The sequence below is a fragment of the Cynoglossus semilaevis genome, chromosome 1 (assembly GCF_000523025.1).
Source record: "Cynoglossus semilaevis isolate Cse_v1.0 chromosome 1, Cse_v1.0, whole genome shotgun sequence".
In the NCBI taxonomy this organism is placed as follows: domain Eukaryota; kingdom Metazoa; phylum Chordata; class Actinopteri; order Pleuronectiformes; family Cynoglossidae; genus Cynoglossus; species Cynoglossus semilaevis.
Window position 1 is genome coordinate 20863683 of NC_024307.1, and position 19064 is coordinate 20882746.

At 39.0% G+C, this 19064-nt stretch overlaps 2 protein-coding genes and 1 long non-coding RNA gene across 4 annotated transcripts; 2 read left to right on the forward strand and 1 right to left on the reverse strand.

Moving 5' to 3' along the window:
* Window positions 1–306: 306 nt before the first annotated feature.
* On the reverse strand, window positions 307–8698 carry rab39bb (RAB39B, member RAS oncogene family b). Of its 2 annotated transcripts, none has more exons than XM_008318027.3 (4): window positions 7807–8698; window positions 4955–5232; window positions 2574–2754; window positions 307–2413 (listed from the first exon to the last, which is right to left on the reverse strand). In XM_008318027.3, exons 2-4 carry the CDS (start codon window positions 5167–5169, stop codon window positions 2168–2170), a joined length of 642 nt encoding a protein of 213 aa, XP_008316249.1. In that variant the 5' UTR covers window positions 5170–5232; window positions 7807–8698; the 3' UTR covers window positions 307–2167. The 2 variants fall into 2 exon arrangements, with proteins under 2 accessions (XP_008316249.1, XP_008316257.1); XM_008318035.3 differs by lacking the exon at window positions 7807–8698 and adding an exon at window positions 5362–6028.
* LOC112488133 (uncharacterized) lies at window positions 5205–8017 on the forward strand. The gene is made up of 2 exons (XR_003051890.1): window positions 5205–5316; window positions 6321–8017. It is a non-coding gene; the product is annotated as an uncharacterized LOC112488133 (long non-coding RNA).
* A 1323-nt stretch (window positions 8699–10021) lies between the features above and the next one.
* On the forward strand, window positions 10022–13677 carry LOC103384476 (ras-related protein Rab-38). The gene is made up of 4 exons (XM_008318009.3): window positions 10022–10919; window positions 12399–12529; window positions 12669–12818; window positions 13248–13677. Exons 1-4 carry the CDS (start codon window positions 10718–10720, stop codon window positions 13467–13469), a joined length of 705 nt encoding a protein of 234 aa, XP_008316231.1. The 5' UTR covers window positions 10022–10717; the 3' UTR covers window positions 13470–13677.
* Window positions 13678–19064: the final 5387 nt, after the last annotated feature.

Consider the following 19064-nt stretch of genomic DNA (forward strand, 5'->3'; position numbering starts at 1 on the left):
TGAACCAGTTCCACTTGTATTGTATTATATCATTTCCATCTTTTAGCTCTCTCATTTTGCACGTCTTTAGCTTTCTGGTATTAACGTTTTATATATTTAATAGTCTAGATTTTTACATCCATTGTTACCTTGCTGCAACAGAGGAACATCAGAATTATAACATTCTGTATGCCTCATACTTATGGCAGGACTGACAAAACGTTCACATTATTTTTGACATGGCATAGATTCATTGGTCCTTCAGTACAAGAGTATTTAAAAAAAGATGAAAGAAAGTTAGTAAAGTAAAGACATCACAAAATTACGTTATTTTTCCAGTCACGTTTTTATTTTTTCAGTACATTTTTGGTGGGTAGATAGATTACTAGAGGAGAGGAAGAGAAACTGTCGGCTTTTACCAGGAAGGTTTTTGAACCGTGTTATACAGTAGAGTCTGTACAGCTAAAGAGGAATTGTAAAGAGGAAGTGTACGATCACTGTTCATGTGAATAAAAAGTTACACCAACAGCAGGAAATCATGATTTTCACCCCAACAGCATGCTTCAGGATGAGGGACTGATCACATGTGGCCTTGTGGATAATAATCTAATTTTGTATACAATCGCAAAGGAAAAGATTTGTCAGGTGTATCTTATAGAAATGGCTTGAAACTATCTGTCCTGGCAGAATCCTTTTTAGAGATAAACTGATTAAAATGTTACATTTATTTTTGGCAACTGTAAAAAAAACAAGTTTGATTAAAACCTCACTAAATAAGATCAAGATATTGTTTTATTTTTCCAATTTTGGTTCACAATATTCTATTCTTTGTTTTTTTAACCATTTTTTCTAATTATATTTGACAAAAATCATCCAGGTCGCACATTTCTGTGACTCATAACCCATCTGGGGCGGTGCCATCCTCTAGTATAAGAATCACTGACATCTTACCATGTCCAGTGGGTGATACTGCCACCTGCACTTACAAATGCTCCACTGACCGCAGATTTATTTACTGTATCTGTAACATTTATCAACATGGTCAGTGGTAACTCTAACACATTAAAGAACAGAACCAAAAACAATATCCAGAAGTTCCAGAGAAGGCGCGAAATCAACATACTCCAAAATAAATGTTAGCTTGTAGTGTCCCTGTGCCTGTATCTGTGTTGTGTCATTTTGCTGCACTGACTCTCATGGCTTTATGTTACAGTCTTGTCCATCTTTGTTGGTGCACGGCTGAGTCTCTCTGTCATAAATTCATCATGTTCTCCCTCCATGTTGTCTGCTTGATTCGTCTTCAGCTTCTGAACAATGCTATGTTTTCTTAATACTACCATTCAAATAACCGGCTGGAGCTCCACTGTTCAGGAGGTCCAACCTCAAAAGATACTTCCCAGCTCCCACATTACTATAAGACCACTTAAGCAAGTTTCCACTTAAAGTGACAGAGTCAGAAATGGTTAAGACAGTCTGAAAATTCTTGTTCTGTTAGACTGTATACACACCGAAGGAGTCTGTTACAAACCAGATGATAACAAGCAGGTGTAACTGTGCATCCAGTGTCATCAGAGTGTACTGCAGACAACAGGAAAGATCTAAGAAGAACATCCACTGTATCCTCTGATTCCTCAATTGATCTCTTACAGTGGAATGTGGTGCAATTTGTCCAGAAGGAGATGTGATTTAAGAGGGTGACACTACAGAAAAATAAAAAGGCCCACCATGTAGTTGCATATTGGAGGAGAGGAAACCTGGAGTTATTGTGGAAATGAGAGGTGAAGAAAGGCATGATGGGAGACAGAGTGATGACAGAAAGAGAGTTGTTTTGTTGTGGTGATGGACTGAAACAGATTATATTTCTGAGGCCCAGACTGGAAGGGATTTCCAGCAAGAAATCTGCCATGAGAAAAAGATCATGAATCATGGGAGCTCTCACACGGGGACGAGCATCTGTGTGCTTCCTCTGGACCTAGTAACATGTATATGGAAGTAGACATGTTGCTTCAGCCTTCCATCCCATGCCGACGATGTTCCTCTGTTGAATCCTTCAGCCTATCCACCAATTATCAAAGAAAAAACATGAGACGGTGCAAAGGTTTCCATCACGGGGCCAATGCCGCAGTCCGTCAGTCATTTTCCTTTTGATTCCTTCCTTCACCTTCAGTACCGTCATTTAGGTTCCAGATCAACAAAGACAGCGGCGGTCACTCTTCGTCACCTCCTCCGAGGAGTGAACCACATTGGGCACGAACCCACTCTTCACCCCCTCCCAACCCTCCTGAATCGTGATGTCGCCGGACCGCACCAAGGCAAAGATATCCCTGGTCAGCTCAGTGAAGGCGTGCTCCACGTTGATGGCGTCACGGGCCGATGTCTCGATGTATCGCATCCCATACGCCCCAGCCAACTTCTCTGCCTCCTGACGGGTCACCTAGAACAACAAAAATGAAACTGTGCCAAAACTCTCAGAAGATCTGGGTTATAACTGGTCCCTAACCTCTTTCACACCACGGGTACTGGTTCCCAACCTGGTGGTTGGGGACCCCGGTATATGTCATACAAATTCCTTCAGGGAATGTGCAACAACACACCTGGCGTTGTGCTTCCAGGTCACACTTGTGTCCCACCAGCAGGAAGACGATGCTGTGTGGTTGGACGTGGCTTCGAGCTTCCTCCAGCCAGTCGTGGACGTTCTGGAAGGAGCGGCGGTTGGTGATGTCAAACAGAAGGAGCCCACCCACAGAGTTGCGGTAGTAGGCCCTGGTGATGGACCTGTAGAAAAATGAAAGTAAAAATGATCAACTGCTGTAGTAAAAAAAAAGCCTTTAATCACTGTATAATATATACTGTAAAATATAATTTTTTAAACTGGGGACCACGTGAACATGAACAGAAACAATACATAATAAACTCAACTAAAGAAATTGAAGAACTCATCAATACCAATTAAAATTCCAATGATATTTTGTCAGTTCTTGATTCATGTTTGAAATTATTTCACCATAGGATTGATTGCTACGCTGTTTTAGAAACATCAAAGTCACGGAGGACTGTACCAGGGCACTAACAAATATAGTAAAGCAGTGAATCAATCGTGTGTTTGTGAGGAGGAAGAATGAAGCCTTTGCTGCTTTGTTTCCTCTGACTCTGCACACTGCACTGTTGGGACAGTAAGATGGATTTAGTTAAATATGTGGGAATTATAAAGTAGTGTTCTGTAACACACAAGCCTGGACCAACCACATCCACCATTAAAGTTCTCTTCGCTGGCTTATCTTGACCTAAATTAGCCTACGGTGAATGGATGAATGGTGTGAACTTTTCTGGTCCTGATGACGCAGAGTGCTTTACACTACTGTCTGGAATGGAACTCACAACCCTGTTGATGTGAGACAACGTATTATTCTCAGCACAGACAGGAAATTTCAAACAGCACTGAGTTTGCATTTTCAGTTGCATTTGCTGAAACCATGCCAAATAGAGTGACTATATTTTCAGTCTGCGGTGAATATTTTTACTTTGTTCCCTTAAACACACTATCATACATACAAATGTATTATTTCCCATAGTTTACATGTTCCAGTTCCCTTATTTGGGAACTTATTTTTCTTCTCTGGCTGAAAGTTCTCCCTCTGGTTGTTTTCTCAATTTCTTTTCTCAAACACCATTTGTATACCGGAACTCTGCAGGTAGAAATTCAGGTTTTGACGACCCCAGGCTAACTTTAATGTAAATCAACAACTTCTTGCATAGAGAAACTTATGCTGAATATAACAAGTAAAGTGTGAAAAATCTGACCATGGATTGAGTATAAAGTAGACAATTCCTCTTACTGTTTGTTTTTCAATTATATCTGACCAGCAGGTTTTTTCAGCTGCACCACAACAAGTTTAAAGTCAGACATACTTTCACAAAAGCATCAGCCAAAATGCCTGTCTACCTCTCTGAAGATCAGACATCCACACAATGGTACTGAGAAAAAAAAATTGCAGCTGACACTTTCAGTTTCGTGGTAACTCAAGAATGACGGTAACGTCCTTGCGGAACTTCCCTGCTGGTAACAGTTTGTTCAATTCCAGATCAACTTATCTTCTACCACAATGAAAATCTTTTATGTTGAACATAGTTTCTCTCAATCAAATGTATTCATTTATACAGAAACATAGAAACTACATTGTGGTGTTGGGATAATATTTTCACATTTTGCCATATAATATTTTGAAAAAATTACATTTCTCTGAACCAAATTTCTGCATAAAATCCTTATTTTTCTTACCAGCTATTCTAATCAAACTTTAATAATGAAATGAAGTAAATGTCACACGTCCTGAAGCAGAAGGCTTTGTTTTTCTCTAAATTTTTGCCACTAACCTGACCTCTGTGTTGTTAAGACATGAATTTATTTGGTATACATATTGATATATATTTTTTCTTATTAATTTTATTTAAATAAAACATCTTATAAATAAACATTACTTTCCTTTTTCCAGTTAAAGATTTTCAGAAAGTATAGTCAACAAAGCGGACATTTTTAAACTTATAAAAAATGTAACTTTAAAGTTAAAATAGTGAAAACAATTATTCCTACCAACCTTGAGAAAAAACTATTCCACCATACTAGATTGATTATATTTTTGTCGAATGTACTTTTCCAATTATACTGATTATATAAACATATTACATTTAAAATTATTCTTTGTTGCATTTTATATATTTATTTGTCAGTTATATGACAGGTATGTCTTATATAGATAATGCTCATATATTTGTTATACAATGTAAACGACGTCTGACATTGTGTCTGGATGTGTCCATGTATAAAATAACGTGTGATGACGTAAACGGAGAGTTTAATGATTACATGTACACGAACAACGCTGTAAATGCGTGTTCTATGTTTCCCCCCGAAACTCTTTTCAGCCCGTTTCTTCTTCTACGGCTTCTTTTTCTTCTTCTCCGCTTCCTGTCCTACCTGAATCGCTCTTGACCCGCCGTGTCCCAGATCTGCAGCTTGATCCTCTTTCCGGGCTCGATCTCCACCAGGCGGGAGAAGAAGTCCACGCCGACCGTGGGATCGGAGACCTGAGCGAAGCGACCCTCGGTGAACCTGCGGATCAGACACGACTTCCCTACCGTGGAGTCCCCGATGACGATCAGCCGGAACTGGTAGAGCCAGATGGCCTCCATGTCTCCGTCCGTCCTCCTGTCTGTCGCTGCCGTTCACTATCGGCGTCTGTGGCGCTGTGGGCGCTGCACAGGTGTCAGAGAGCCGAAGAAAGGAGGGAAAAGACGACAGAAAACACACACCAATAAAGACATGCAGGGAAATAAACGGTAACATTACAAATAAAAGACGGCCAAGTCGTACTGCTTTCTTACCGCCTTACATCGCGCACTTCTTCCATTCATTTATAACTACTAACCTTACGTTCCTAGTACCCCCTCCCTCCTCCCCACACTTTGTTCATTCTCTTGTCCCTGCCTACCTTTCAGCTGTCTTTCATTTTTTAGTCCTGCCTTTTCCTTTCCTTGTGTCATTCCTCTCTTCCATCTAACTGCCCCTGCTTCATTTCCTACCTTTGACTTTTCCTCCTTTTCCCTCTTTCTTTCTCCAAGGTGGAGGAGGTGGAGGAGGAGGTAGGAGTGGCGCTCTCTGTCATGGGGTTACAGTAAATGCAGACCACAGATTTTATTGTTGGTGTATCTGTGTACACTGATGAATAAAGCTGGGTTTTGTTTCTCCTTGTGTTCTCTGTCCTTTCCTACTTTCCTTCTTTAATTCAAACCAACTGTCTACACTAGCTCCCCTCTTTTCTTCCTTTCTGTTTTTATTCCTTCTTCATTAATTTCTACCGTGGTTTCCTTCCCCTATTATTCACCTTCTGTCCTAAAGTCCTGTTCCTTTAGTTCTTCCGTTCTTTAATTACACCCTCTCATCTAATCTTCATTTCTCACTGTCTTCTTTTTAGCATTTTACCCTCCCACCTTTCTTCACCTCCTACCCTGTTTAGTTTCCTCATTTTATCTCTGTCTTACTGTCTCTGTTATTTAACATTATTAAAATTATTTAAAACTCTGTCTTACTGTCTCTGTTATTTAACTCTTCTTTTTTCCTTTCTTTGGCCTCCAGCTCAACTTCTGCCTTTCCTCATCCCTTCCTTCCTTTCTGTCTTTCCCCCTTATCCCTACTTTTATTTCAACATCCTTTTTAAGGTATTGCAGTAGTGTAATGTGTGGTACTTTCAATCTTTTCCTTTAAACATACGTTGTGTACTCACTACTATAACATAACCTGAGCTAATCCAGGATATTTGTCCAATCTCTGCTGTACTCTCCAGTGAGCAGTTGGATGGAGGAGGACTCCTTCCTGCAGCCTCCCATCAACCCTCTGACCTCCTCCTCCTCCCTGTCCCTCCCCCCTCTGTGTCTCTCTCTGGAGTCAGGTTGCATGGATGGATCAGTGTGCAAACAGTAGTGGCTGAATCCCTGGTGAGTAAAATCCTGCTGATGCGTTCGGGGGCGTTTCAGCTCAATCATGGACCAGTCAATAAAACCCCACATATTATCACAACATCACTTAGCTAAAAGTACGTTCACGCATACGTGTAAATAATAAAACATACTGCATATGGATCAACCAACCAAGTGCAATCCTAAAAGTACACATTATAAAGTACTTTACCTTAATAATGTGTACTGTTATTGTAAAACATTGAAAAATATTCATGAACATTCCAATTAATTTATGAAGATAACATGAATGACTTCTAAAATATGTTGGAACATTTTAGTCTAATATATATATATATACATATATATAGCATTTGTCTTAGTATTTTTTAATATCCCAGTATTGTTACTAATCGTGGTTATTATTATTGTTCTTATTATTATTGTTTATAGATGTGATATTTGTTATTCAAGAAGACCTTAATGTAGACATGAATATATTGAACTCCTGAGGATGTTTATTTGTAGCCTTGTGGGTGTTCTTGGGGGAAGCTCTTCCTACTGTAACTATTGAAGCTGCCCCTAGTGGCTAATGACAAAATAATTATTTCCTTGTATTCAGAATCTCTCAAACCAGACTTGTGTTTTTATTCTTGACTTCACCTGATGACTTCTAGAACCTCGTTGCTCTACAGTCATTGGATCACCCTGCAGTTACACAATGTGAAAGCTAGGCTGCTTAGGTTAGACCTTACACTAATCCAAAAATGTTATTGTCATGATGCCACCCTGTATCTGAAATCAGACCATATCCCTCCTCTGCATGTTTGACCTGTTTTGGTTTGGTCAAAAATATAGAAAAATGAAAAGAAATAAAATGGAGTTCCAGTTTAAATCCAGTTTAACCTCCCAACCAGGTCAACTGATCGCTGTTACAACTGTGAGTGAATCTTTCTGCAGTTTGTGTGGTTGTCTCTGTGTTTTGTTGTACACGCTACACAACGTTACTGTTGCCTCTGATGCACATGCTTGGTGTGTATCCTGCTGTACTTAACAGAAAGTCTGTTATACACTATGTTTCATGATGCATTTTCCTCTAAACAGGACCATGACATATAGACGCTTCAGTTTCTCAGAGCTAAGACCTAAAACCCAAGACAGTGGCATCACAAATCTGTCACATCTTTACCAAAATGATGGATCAAGTCAAAGTAAGCCCTATCATAGTTCTAGTTGCAGTTACCCCCCCAGTGGCTGATCAACAAAACTACTACTTCCTTATTATTAACGCCAATAGAGTTAAACCGACAAGACTTATGGCAACAGACATGACTGGGTGTAAATGGTGCAGAGGATTTAAAAAAAAAAACCTACGTGGATCAGGACTGAAGAGGACTGTAACAGTCGGACTGCTTTCTCTGCTACTCCCACACTCCTCAGGACCAGGCCGGCGTTGGCTCCATGGCACCGAAGGATCTGGGTGGATGAATGGGTGGCTGTAGGAGAGGGTCCCGCAGCAAAACAGCGACTACAATAACTGATTTAACCCAATGGGTTAGATGTGGTCCAGATGGCGGAGTCTGGAGGAGACAAATGCAGAAAATAGGCCCCGAACTCGTGTGTGTGTATGTGTGTGTGTGGTTCAGGCCTGGCCGAAAGCCGAGAGAAGATAAAAGAAACGCAGCCGGAAAAAACACGGAGCGGCCGCGGGTGGAGGCGCGAACGCGGCTCAGTTGCGCCTGTTTTGTCGGTAGTTTGGTGAAACAGGGGCGCAGACTGTCTGTGGGGAATCCCGGGAAGACATCTCAGTGTTTGCGATGGTTTCACTGTGCTGATGAAATGGCATCATCATCATCATCACCACCATCATCATCGTCGTCCCCTCCACCACATAGCCTGACTCATCCCGCATCAGTACCACTACCGTAAAGCAGCGAACAGAGGCGCAAAAACGTAGCGACAGTTGCAGCACCGTCAAAAACTAAAAATCCAATAAAAGTCAAAATAGCGTTTTGCAATGAACTCGGAGATACATTGATCGACTAAACGAAAGTTGTATTCATATTCGTTAAACATTACTCATATGTCTAAACATGAATTGATTAAATCGTTGCATGTTTAATAAATATTATGGGTCAAACCGTCAAACACCCCACTGAGGGTTGGATGTTTGCACAAAGGGCAAACGGAGTAAAAAAAAATGAACTAGTGTAAAATGTATTGAATTTAAGACAGTTTAAGATTCTTATTTGCTACCATAGTTTCTAGTAATAAGAGTAGCCTTAATTAAAGAAAAGTAATAACAAAATTAAAATTTGAATTTAAATATATACTTTTTCCAAATAAATCTAAATAAAATAAGAAAAAGCCACATTATGTTGTTTGATGTTTTATTTCAATTTGGAAGTTATATATTTTAATTTTAATTATTACTTTTTGTGCACTATTATATGTATAATATATTATATGTATATATATGTATATTTAATTTTGCTATTTTTAAAAAATACAGTGAATAGACTAGATTAGATGTACACGTGAATGTAATTCAATTAATAATATTAATGTAATGTAATGTAACCATAATGCAACCCCCACACGTCCGCAAGAGGGAGCCAATTTACTGAGAAACCTGATAAGAGTGAGTCGGTAGAAGTTTATAAATGATGGGAAATGTAGTTTTGGTTTATATAAGGGAGAAAAAACAATAGAAGAAACAAAACTTGTTCACCGTTTGATTTTTCCAAACTCTCTTTATGCTTTTGTTTGGTTTGTTAGTTTGTTTTTTAGAAATTGACTCAGTGTTGCCAAGTGAGGTAAATGATGATAAACTGTAACAACATGAACACCACAATCGCCCAATCGTCTTTCTCCCTTAGGTGAGTTATTAAGGCCCTAATCCGAACTTCTGTGAAGTGAAGTTAAAACTTGTTTTGTTGTCGATGAAGATTCCTGGATCAGAGAAGTTCAGTGTTTGTTTTAGAGATAAGCAGCAGGGGCGTGGTTCCTACTCAGTCTGTCAGTTTCTCCTCCTCAAACATTACTCATATGTCTAAACATGAATTGATTAAATCGTTGCATGTTTAATAAATATTATGGGTCAAACCGTCAAACACCCCACTGAGGGTTGGATGTTTGCACAAAGGGCAAACGGAGTAAAAAAAAATGAACTAGTGTAAAATGTATTGAATTTAAGACAGTTTAAGATTCTTATTTGCTACCATAGTTTCTAGTAATAAGAGTAGCCTTAATTAAAGAAAAGTAATAACAAAATTAAAATTTGAATTTAAATATATACTTTTTCCAAATAAATCTAAATAAAATAAGAAAAAGCCACATTATGTTGTTTGATGTTTTATTTCAATTTGGAAGTTATATATTTTAATTTTAATTATTACTTTTTGTGCACTATTATATGTATAATATATTATATGTATATATATGTATATTTAATTTTGCTATTTTTAAAAAATACAGTGAATAGACTAGATTAGATGTACACGTGAATGTAATTCAATTAATAATATTAATGTAATGTAATGTAACCATAATGCAACCCCCACACGTCCGCAAGAGGGAGCCAATTTACTGAGAAACCTGATAAGAGTGAGTCGGTAGAAGTTTATAAATGATGGGAAATGTAGTTTTGGTTTATATAAGGGAGAAAAAACAATAGAAGAAACAAAACTTGTTCACCGTTTGATTTTTCCAAACTCTCTTTATGCTTTTGTTTGGTTTGTTAGTTTGTTTTTTAGAAATTGACTCAGTGTTGCCAAGTGAGGTAAATGATGATAAACTGTAACAACATGAACACCACAATCGCCCAATCGTCTTTCTCCCTTAGGTGAGTTATTAAGGCCCTAATCCGAACTTCTGTGAAGTGAAGTTAAAACTTGTTTTGTTGTCGATGAAGATTCCTGGATCAGAGAAGTTCAGTGTTTGTTTTAGAGATAAGCAGCAGGGGCGTGGTTCCTACTCAGTCTGTCAGTTTCTCCTCCTCGCGGCCAAAACCAAACAGGAGGAGCTGCGATGATGATGATGATGATGATGAGGAGGATGTGCACACACACCGCAGGTCTTAAACAGAAAACCTCCATGTTGCTTTATTTCCACCTCTTCAGATCGTTTTATGGTATTTTTGCGTAAAAGTTGCTTCTTCAAACTCTAACCCTTCCACTGGACTTCTGATCAATTCCATCTGGAGCCGACAGTCTCCACATGTGACCTTCAGACCTTCTGTCACCGGGTAAAACACCGGACTTCCCACGGACACGCAGCAGGCGTGATGCAGCAGCAGAACCAGGAACGGCTGCTCAAAGTGCTGGTCATCGGTGACCTGGGTGTGGGGAAGACGTCCGTCATCAAGCGCTACGTGCACGAGGTCTTCTCCCAGCACTACCGAGCCACCATCGGTGTAGACTTCGCCCTGAAGGTCCTGAACTGGGAGCACGGTTCTGTGCTGCGCCTGCAGCTGTGGGACATCGCAGGTGCGTAAAGAGAATATACGTGGTCCAAAAGAACTGGAGCCTCCTAGTCATTTGATTTAAAATGGCAAATGTTACATCTCACATCATCAGCCCATAGCCTACTGCTAGTTAGTTCCTGCTTGTGATTGCAGGGTTGCCGGTTCAAATCCCAGCCAACTAACCTGAGATGTGTTGAGCTGCATTCAAAGTGCAGCTTATTGGTGCTGTGTGTCTGGTGCTAATGATTTCTGTATTTCGTGGAGTATTAAATTAAGAAGCATGGAAATTAAAGTGAGTAAGTACTGAAAAACAAACAGAAATAATAACGAGACTCAGGGGTATAGGTTTGTCGAACAGGATTGGACAACGGCTATAGGAAGGATAAACTGGCACAATAACAGAAGAACTCAGTTAGTTAGATATATGTCTTTATGTTAAAGTTCTTGCATGTATTTGAAACATATAGTCATATTATATTATATTATATTATATTATATTATATTATATTATACTGCTACAAGTGGCAGTATTACAATTTCTTCATTTTCCTTCCATTTTCTCACACTGACGCACCGCGATGGCGCTTGAAAACAAGAAGTGTTTGCACAGAAAATGTCACTGACCCTGGACGACCACTTCTGTTTCTGCAGAGACGACGTGGACTCTCTACGCTCTAATGCGTCTCACTGTCTGTCCCATTAGCTGCTCTGAAAGGAGAGCCCTATGAAGAAGTCCTGTGCGTGTAATTGCACAGAATTTTACTGCACATGCCTTTTGGGAAAACTGACATTCTTTATTTTCTGTCGTCTTTTTCTTATGTCCACTGACAAGTACACACACACACACACACTTCTAGCTGTTAAGCGACTTGACGGCAGATAACAGTTGTTATTTGCATTAACATGAAGAAGTCTGACTCAGACTCCGTGGACTTTACTCCCATGACGACTGTACTTAGGAGATACTAAAATACAAATACACATGCATACAGTACAGAGTACTGGCACACACAACAGAAACTAACTTTTAGATGCTTTTAGAAGTGTGTGTGTGTGTGATCTCTGTTCATCTGTATCACTTCTATAATAGAATCATGTGGAGGAAGTTAGCTGCCTGATAACATCTTATTCACATGTTGAGCCACAAACAAACACACACACACATTTCTCAGTAATTTTGTTATTCACTTTGCCTGAGTCAACCTCAGCAGTACTCTGCAGTATACGATGAGTATGTGATCCAGTAGCCTCAGAGGTACTCTGCTTGCTAAGTGAACATGTGATGTTTATCAGAAAGTGAGGAAAGTGGTGTTCCAGTACTCTCATGTTAGGACATGTAGCGCTAATGTTTACTACTTGTTAAACTCCTATATTTTTAACCTGAACCTCAGTCACAGAGAAAATCAACCTTTCAGGTTTATCAAACATTTCACCCTCAAATAATGAACCAATTTGAGTATTTAGGTGTAAAAGTGACTCAGATTCAGTACCACTCCTACAGGACAGGAACGCTATGGCAACATGACCCGTGTGTACTACAGGGAGGCCGTGGGTGCCCTCGTTGTCTTCGACATGACCAGGCTGTCCACCTTCCAAGCTGTCCTCAAGTGGAAAGGAGACCTGGACTCCAAGGTAAACACTTGACCTTCCTGCTGTACTACAGTAACTTCTATCCAAAAACACAGTTCTATTCACAATTCTAACCAGTACTCACGTAGTACTAAATAGTCGACAGCTGGTCAATTTGTTACTCTCTGCACCCCACCGTCAGGTCACCCTGAAAAATGGGAAGTCAGTCCCTGCTGTCCTGTTGGCCAACAAGTGTGACCAGAGTCGTAACGGCCTGTGCCCCAAACTGCCCAAACTGGAGAACTTTTCAAGGCAGTACGGATTTGTTGACTGGTTTGAAACTTCAGCAAAGGTAAGAGTTACTAGGATAATAAAGACTATTCTTATTTCCACTATTGTTATGTAATAAATGCATTAAAGAAGCATGATAAGGAAGCTCAAACCCTGAAATGTATGTAAGATATTTTCTAACAAGTTTGAGGAAACTTGCAGTAGATTGTTTCGCAGTTAATTTACATCCAATTTGTCTTCCTTTTTTTTTAAAGTTTATTCTGCATTTAATATACTGTGGCTCACAAGAAGCTGTGGTCTTCTCCTTAAGATGCTAAATGTTGCCCTCACAATTACAGCATTTGAGTCTCATAGAATTGATTTGCAAATGAAGAAAGCAGATGTTAAAATAATATTAAATATAGTGATTAAATTCTTGCCAGAAATCTGTTGACTCGTGGTTAGCTATTATCACACTTGACAGACTCTGTGTCTTTTCTGTTTCTCCCAGGACAACACCAACATCGACGCAGCCATCACATGCCTAGTCAAAAGCATCTTGTCTGCAGAGGATGAACGACAAGCCTCGAGCAACGCATCCAGTGCTGCGGCCAAGAGTGAGCAGGATGGCAGTGTCCTCGTTCTACCACAGTTCCATTACAACGAGAAGGAGAATGGACTGGGAGGATGTTCAGGCTGTAGCTCACTGAAAAAACACAGAGACAATGAGTAAAGAATCCACATCTGTGTACTTAAAAAACACAAATGTATTTTTGAATATTTAAATCTTCAAACTGAAGTTTCCATAAGTCATATATATATATCTATATAGTATTAATTATGAAACTATCAAAAAATAAATTGATATATCCTGATTGGTTGCTTAATGCAAAGTGCATAAACTATTTTTATAAATTACATTTTGAATTAATAGCCATTAACAAGAAGAGATCAAATAGGTGTATAACATTGGGGTTTTCTATACACTCGAATAGCATTTATGTATCCAAGTAAGTTTCCTTTTTGTAAGTAACCTTGCAATTTCATATAAATTCCAAAATTATTTGACAATATTCTGATTTCCTGATAAATCATAAAATAAGAAGTAGTCAATACAATTTCACTGTGTTGTCTTTTAATACTGTAATATTTAAATAAATTAAAGACTTAAAAAATACAGTAAGGTCTGCATTTTCTATGGAGGAGTTGGTTTACCCCAGTGTGTGCAGCAGATGGTGCTGTTTTTCCATGCCATGTTTGAATCATCATTTTTTTCCTGTCTGTTCACCTCGAGGCTTCAAAATATAGAACTGTACCTTTACAAATAGGCGACAGGATAGGGCTATATTCTACAGTAAGTACAACTATATTTGCATTTTCTTTATTCACTAAGCAATTTAGAGGTTTCGTTTTGGTTTTGTAGATCGACGCCGTTAATACCATACCGTGGAATCGTTGTTACTGGTTAGCGAGAGTCCTGATGGCCATTTTCGGTCGTTTTGCCTTTTATGACCACCAGAGGTCCCGGTTTTTAAAAACACCACTTTGTAACGCAATACGGTCAACATTTCTTATGAACACCAAAAATGAAACAAATGTTTTTTCTTTGTTTAACATTCAATTGTACTTCTCATTTCACGCCGTAAAACGTGTGCTCATTTCATTCTATTTGTTAACTAGGAAAACACTGTTGCATACAGACAGGGTTTAAATAAAGTTTATTTTGATAAATTGCTCTTATTCCTAAACTCCAAGGAGTGACCATCGTTACCGTTATTAGTTTCTGCCGCTGACCACACCTGTCAATCGTCCTATTTAATTTTCTCCATCTTTTTGAATCTCTCTCCATTATCCCTAATTGTTTCTATTTTTGTCCATTTGATCACGTGATCCCCTCCTCCTGCTCCGATTTTCTGATGCTTCAGTTATTCTTCTCACAGCCCGTGTTTCTGTCCTGCCCCTTGGTCTGCCTTAGTCTCTTGGTTCTCTCGCTCATCTCCACGTCCTCTTGATCTGTTCCTGCTCCTCTTATCTCCTCTGTTCTTCCATGGTCTTCTTTTGTCTCTCCTGGTCTTTTTCCCGATATCTTTTTGTCTTCTCTTGTTGTCTCTGCTCCTGCTTCTTCAGTGATTTTTTTTTGTTGTTGTTGTTTTCCTGACAACCTCTCAAGTTCTATTTCTTGGGGACGTCGCTGTTTTCCAATATTTGCAATTTTCTTTTTGGTAAGTTCTATTTCTTGAAAAAAACAAAAAAACAAACAAAAAAACAACAACAACAACAAAAAACTTGAGTTTTGTGTTTTTTAATGTCTTATTTAATTTATCATCATTTTTATTATTGTTATTGTTATTATCAATTACTTAATTTCTCTCCTCTGGTTTCTTTTATCGTTTGCTACTGTATCTTACTACTGTAATCCTTGCTGTCTCTGAAACTTTGTGAAGAGCCAATGTTAATAAATCTTGGTTAATCAATTAAATTATATATATATATTCTTTTTTTTTTTAATTTCCCACAAACCCTTTCATTGCATGTATCTTTTGTTTGTTTGTTTTTTACTTTGTGATTTTGTTATTTTTACTGCATTTGTTTATAAGATAGATTGTCCTTTGTTACTATTGATCCTTATACAGTGATAACCACCTGCTTTGTTGAAGTATCTGATTCTGACATCTGTTCCATCCTCTTCACAGTGAAGGAGGATGGTCCCTGTGGCTCCACCTGTGAGCAGCCTCTATCTGCTTCTGGTATTACATGTGTGCAGCGGTAAGTGGTTTTTACTTAGACTCCAATATGTTACAATAGAGGCAATGAAAAATGTCCTGGCCAAGGTTAATGTTTGGCTCTAGTGTGCCTTAATAGAAGAGGAAGGTACACATCAGTAAGCACTTTCTTTTACCTTCCTATTCTTTTCTCTCAGTTTTAGCTGTAGAGCACTACCTCCAACCAGTAAGATGCCATTGCATTCCCATAACCGGCCACATCATGTCATCCTTCTACATTTGCTTATCTTTGTTAATCTATCAGTAGAACAAAGGTTGACTTTAATGTGAGGCACATAACAAAAACATTCGTGTAAGCAGTAGCACTAAAAGTGTTTTGAGTGCAGGGCAGAGAAAGAGGCCGGCACTTGTATTTGTTACATTCACCTAAGTAAGAACTGACTGATTGTGACACAAGCTTTAATCAAGGAAAGAAGTCTCCTATTCACATGTATCAATGATCTTGATTGACCCATCAGAGAGAGCTGGCCATGCACAATCAGATGGCATGTGATTATAATTAGGCATTAAAAACCTCCATGTGTTTATTTCACAGCAGTGTTTCTTAAGTCACGTCACATACTCAACACGCTACTAAACAAAAATGACCCCACGTGTTATTGTTCTAATTCTGACATTTCTGCTCTATTTGAATCACTTGTGTAAATCCAGCTGGACAGTTTTTTACACTGGAGAAAGGAAAAGTGTTGTCTGTGGACTTCTAGACAGAAAAGAAAACAGTTAACAAACTTTAGTTTCCAGCCTGAAATATAGCTAAATATAGCAAATATAGCTAAAAAAAAACTGAGCATGTTTGGGTTAAGTTTATCCAGTAAACTCCCTCAAATCTTTTGCAGTATGCTGTTCTGCCTCTGTGCGTGACAGTCTTTACCCATGTTTATTTGTTTGTGCTGTCAGGCCAGACACCGAGTAACTCCCTTCAAACCTCCTTCCTATCGTCAGCCTCGAACCCTGAGTCTATCATCAGCCTCCTGCTACTGGCTCTCACCGTCCTCCTGTCTGGAACCATCTACCTGTGGCTGCTCATGCACATATGCGGGGGCTGTTGTCAACCAGTGGCCGTTGGTGTTGAAGCAGAGGCTCTTGCCGTGATAGTGTGAAGGTCATGGCTCCTTTCAGTGAGAGTATGTGATGGAAAAATTGACACCTGTGAATTGGACTTTCTCTCTGCACAGAGCAGGAACTAAACCGTTTTCATATACCAGGGCCGTGGTCACATTTTCTACAAAGTCTGGGATATAATATATGGAATAACGTTTTTCAATTTTTTTTTTTTAGGAAGAAAGTATTGGATTTGACCCTGCCAATCAAATGTCTTCAATATATTAGATAACAGTTGTAACAAAAGTGGTTGAAATTTAGATTGGTATATATTCCAGATTTGAAGAAGCCATGTTTATTCATTAGCATTCCTTCCAGTTCAGTTCATTGGTCTATCACAGGGACACACACAGAGGCAAACTCCATTCACACACATATTCACATGTTTAGTGAATTCAGGGTGAACAATTACAATAGTCCTGCATGCGTTTTGTATGTGGTAGGAAACATGGAGAAGTGCCCTCAGAGAAGGAACTCGAAACAGGTTAGAATTACTTCCTGTCAGATAGACACATGAGCCACCACACGGCTCTGTGACCCTAAAACTATGTTTATATTTTTATATTAGCTGTAAAATAAAAAATTAGGGTAAACTATATTGAAAAAGGTTTAAAAAATTGTAATAAAGGATTTTTTTTTTACTGCGCTCTCCCAAATGAAGTAAGATCATAGATGATTAGAAGAATACTCGGATGAAGTTTGAGCTTAAACCTTTTTCAACTGAACAAATTACCAAATACTAAGACCAAGATCTGCTCCAATTGTTGCACTTATTCTACACAACATAAAACTATTGTAATTTGTATTTTTGCTAATTGTCTTAGAATGTGGTGGAAACACATTTAAACATTGGATACAAAATGTGAACGTGAATGTTGGGCCACCATGTGCCTCATGCAGTTTGAACACTGAGACGATGTGAACCAATGAAACAGTTGTCATTTGTCATCATTGTGTGTGTACAAATTCATTTTTACCTGAATAATAGCATCTGTGTGATGCTCGCTGACATCTTGTCACAGACTTTGAAGCAGGATGACTTTCTGCTCCTCTTCCTCATCTCTTATTGTTTTCACCGGAACTTGCCCTCATTTTTTGAGCTGTAAAATATCAATTATTTTTTAATTGTATTAATTTATTTGTTTATTGTATCTCTGAGACCACATTGGCCTTGGGCACAAAGCCTTGACTGACAGAAGCCTACAGCCTGTTGCCAGGGGCTACGAGGGGGGCTCCCAGCATCACGCATGCAAATGAGTTGCCATGGAAATACGTTAGGACCACTTCAACAGTTCTGCCTGCAGATGGCGCCGCTACATTCCATGTTTTGACCACAAATAGTCTTGGCCGTGAAGGGAAGCAAGAGGATTCACCCTGTACTGACCTCAATCTCCTCTGGAGGGCGCAAAGCATGCTCTTTTTTTCTTCTTCTCCCTCAATGATATGCCAGTCAGGTGTAGCACCAGTCTGCTTCTCTTTGTGTTTCCGTTTTCAGTCTCATTTACTATCACTCATATCCCATGTATTGTAGTCATCTAAAGGAAGGAAGGGAGGACAGAATGAAAAATGTTGGAAAGATTGAAGAATGAAGGAAGTAAGGGGGGAACAGCCAATAATGAAAGGAGAGAGGTGAAGAGAGGTAAAGAAAGATGTTGGTGTGGAAAGAAGAAAGAGCAAGGAAGAGGGGGAAAGGGCAATAAGGAAAAAAGAAAAACAAATAAGTAAAGGAAGGAAAGAGAAAATAATTTGTAAGGAAGAACTAAAGGAATTCATCTAGGAAACAAGGAATCTGCACTCAGGAATCTTTGCATCTTGGCAAGATGAAACTGTTTGTGACGTGTTGACATCAGTCCATTATATGTAGATATCTGTTCTTTACCAGCTGTACTGGAGGGAGGAGAGGTCATTTCAGGTCACCGACACCTAATGATAAAATACATCACGCACACAGACACGTATGGATGTAGATCTTTACCATGTGTGACTCTCATAAGAGGGCTGCAGCTGCAGCCTTTCATGAGTCTGGGTGTGATGGGTGAGATACAGTAATTTATTCACACACATTCGCTCTGATGTGAAGTTCCTAGTGTGTGTATGTGTGTGTGTGTGTGTGTGTCTGCGTTTGCACTTGTGCGGCTTCCTCTGGTTTTCTCTAGCACACCGTGTTCCATATAGTCTGGAGTCAAACAAGGACACGGTGTCTGAGGAATAATTGAATTCCACCTTAAACAATTATTTTTTTTCAGTCAAAGAAAGAGATACTATACTTTTGATGAACCAAAAATGTCTACGTTAAAGTAATTATCTAATAAAATTGTTTTATAAATATCGTGAATTGTAAAAACGTTATTTTTTTCCTTTAGTCGGCCAGATTCCACTACAATTTAAACCGTGACACCTTAAAGGCAACATTCAGTCCTTGGGTCCTGACCAATGAGTTCTAG

Bases quoted from the DNA above. Each gene is read 5' to 3' on its own strand.
- rab39bb (XM_008318027.3), bottom strand. From the start codon at position 5,169: ATGGAGGCCATCTGGCTCTACCAGTTCCGGCTGATCGTCATCGGGGAC. The intron at 2,755-4,954 runs GTAGGACAGGAA...ATTTTTCTACAG, and splicing joins GCGGGTCAAGAGCGATTCAG to GTCCATCACCAGGGCCTACT. The intron at 2,414-2,573 runs GTGTGTTGTTGC...TTGTTGTTCTAG, and splicing joins ACCTGGAAGCACAACGCCAG to GTGACCCGTCAGGAGGCAGA.
- LOC103384476 (XM_008318009.3), top strand. From the start codon at position 10,718: ATGCAGCAGCAGAACCAGGAACGGCTGCTCAAAGTGCTGGTCATCGGT. The intron at 10,920-12,398 runs GTGCGTAAAGAG...CCACTCCTACAG, and splicing joins GCAGCTGTGGGACATCGCAG to GACAGGAACGCTATGGCAAC. The intron at 12,530-12,668 runs GTAAACACTTGA...CCCCACCGTCAG, and splicing joins AAGGAGACCTGGACTCCAAG to GTCACCCTGAAAAATGGGAA.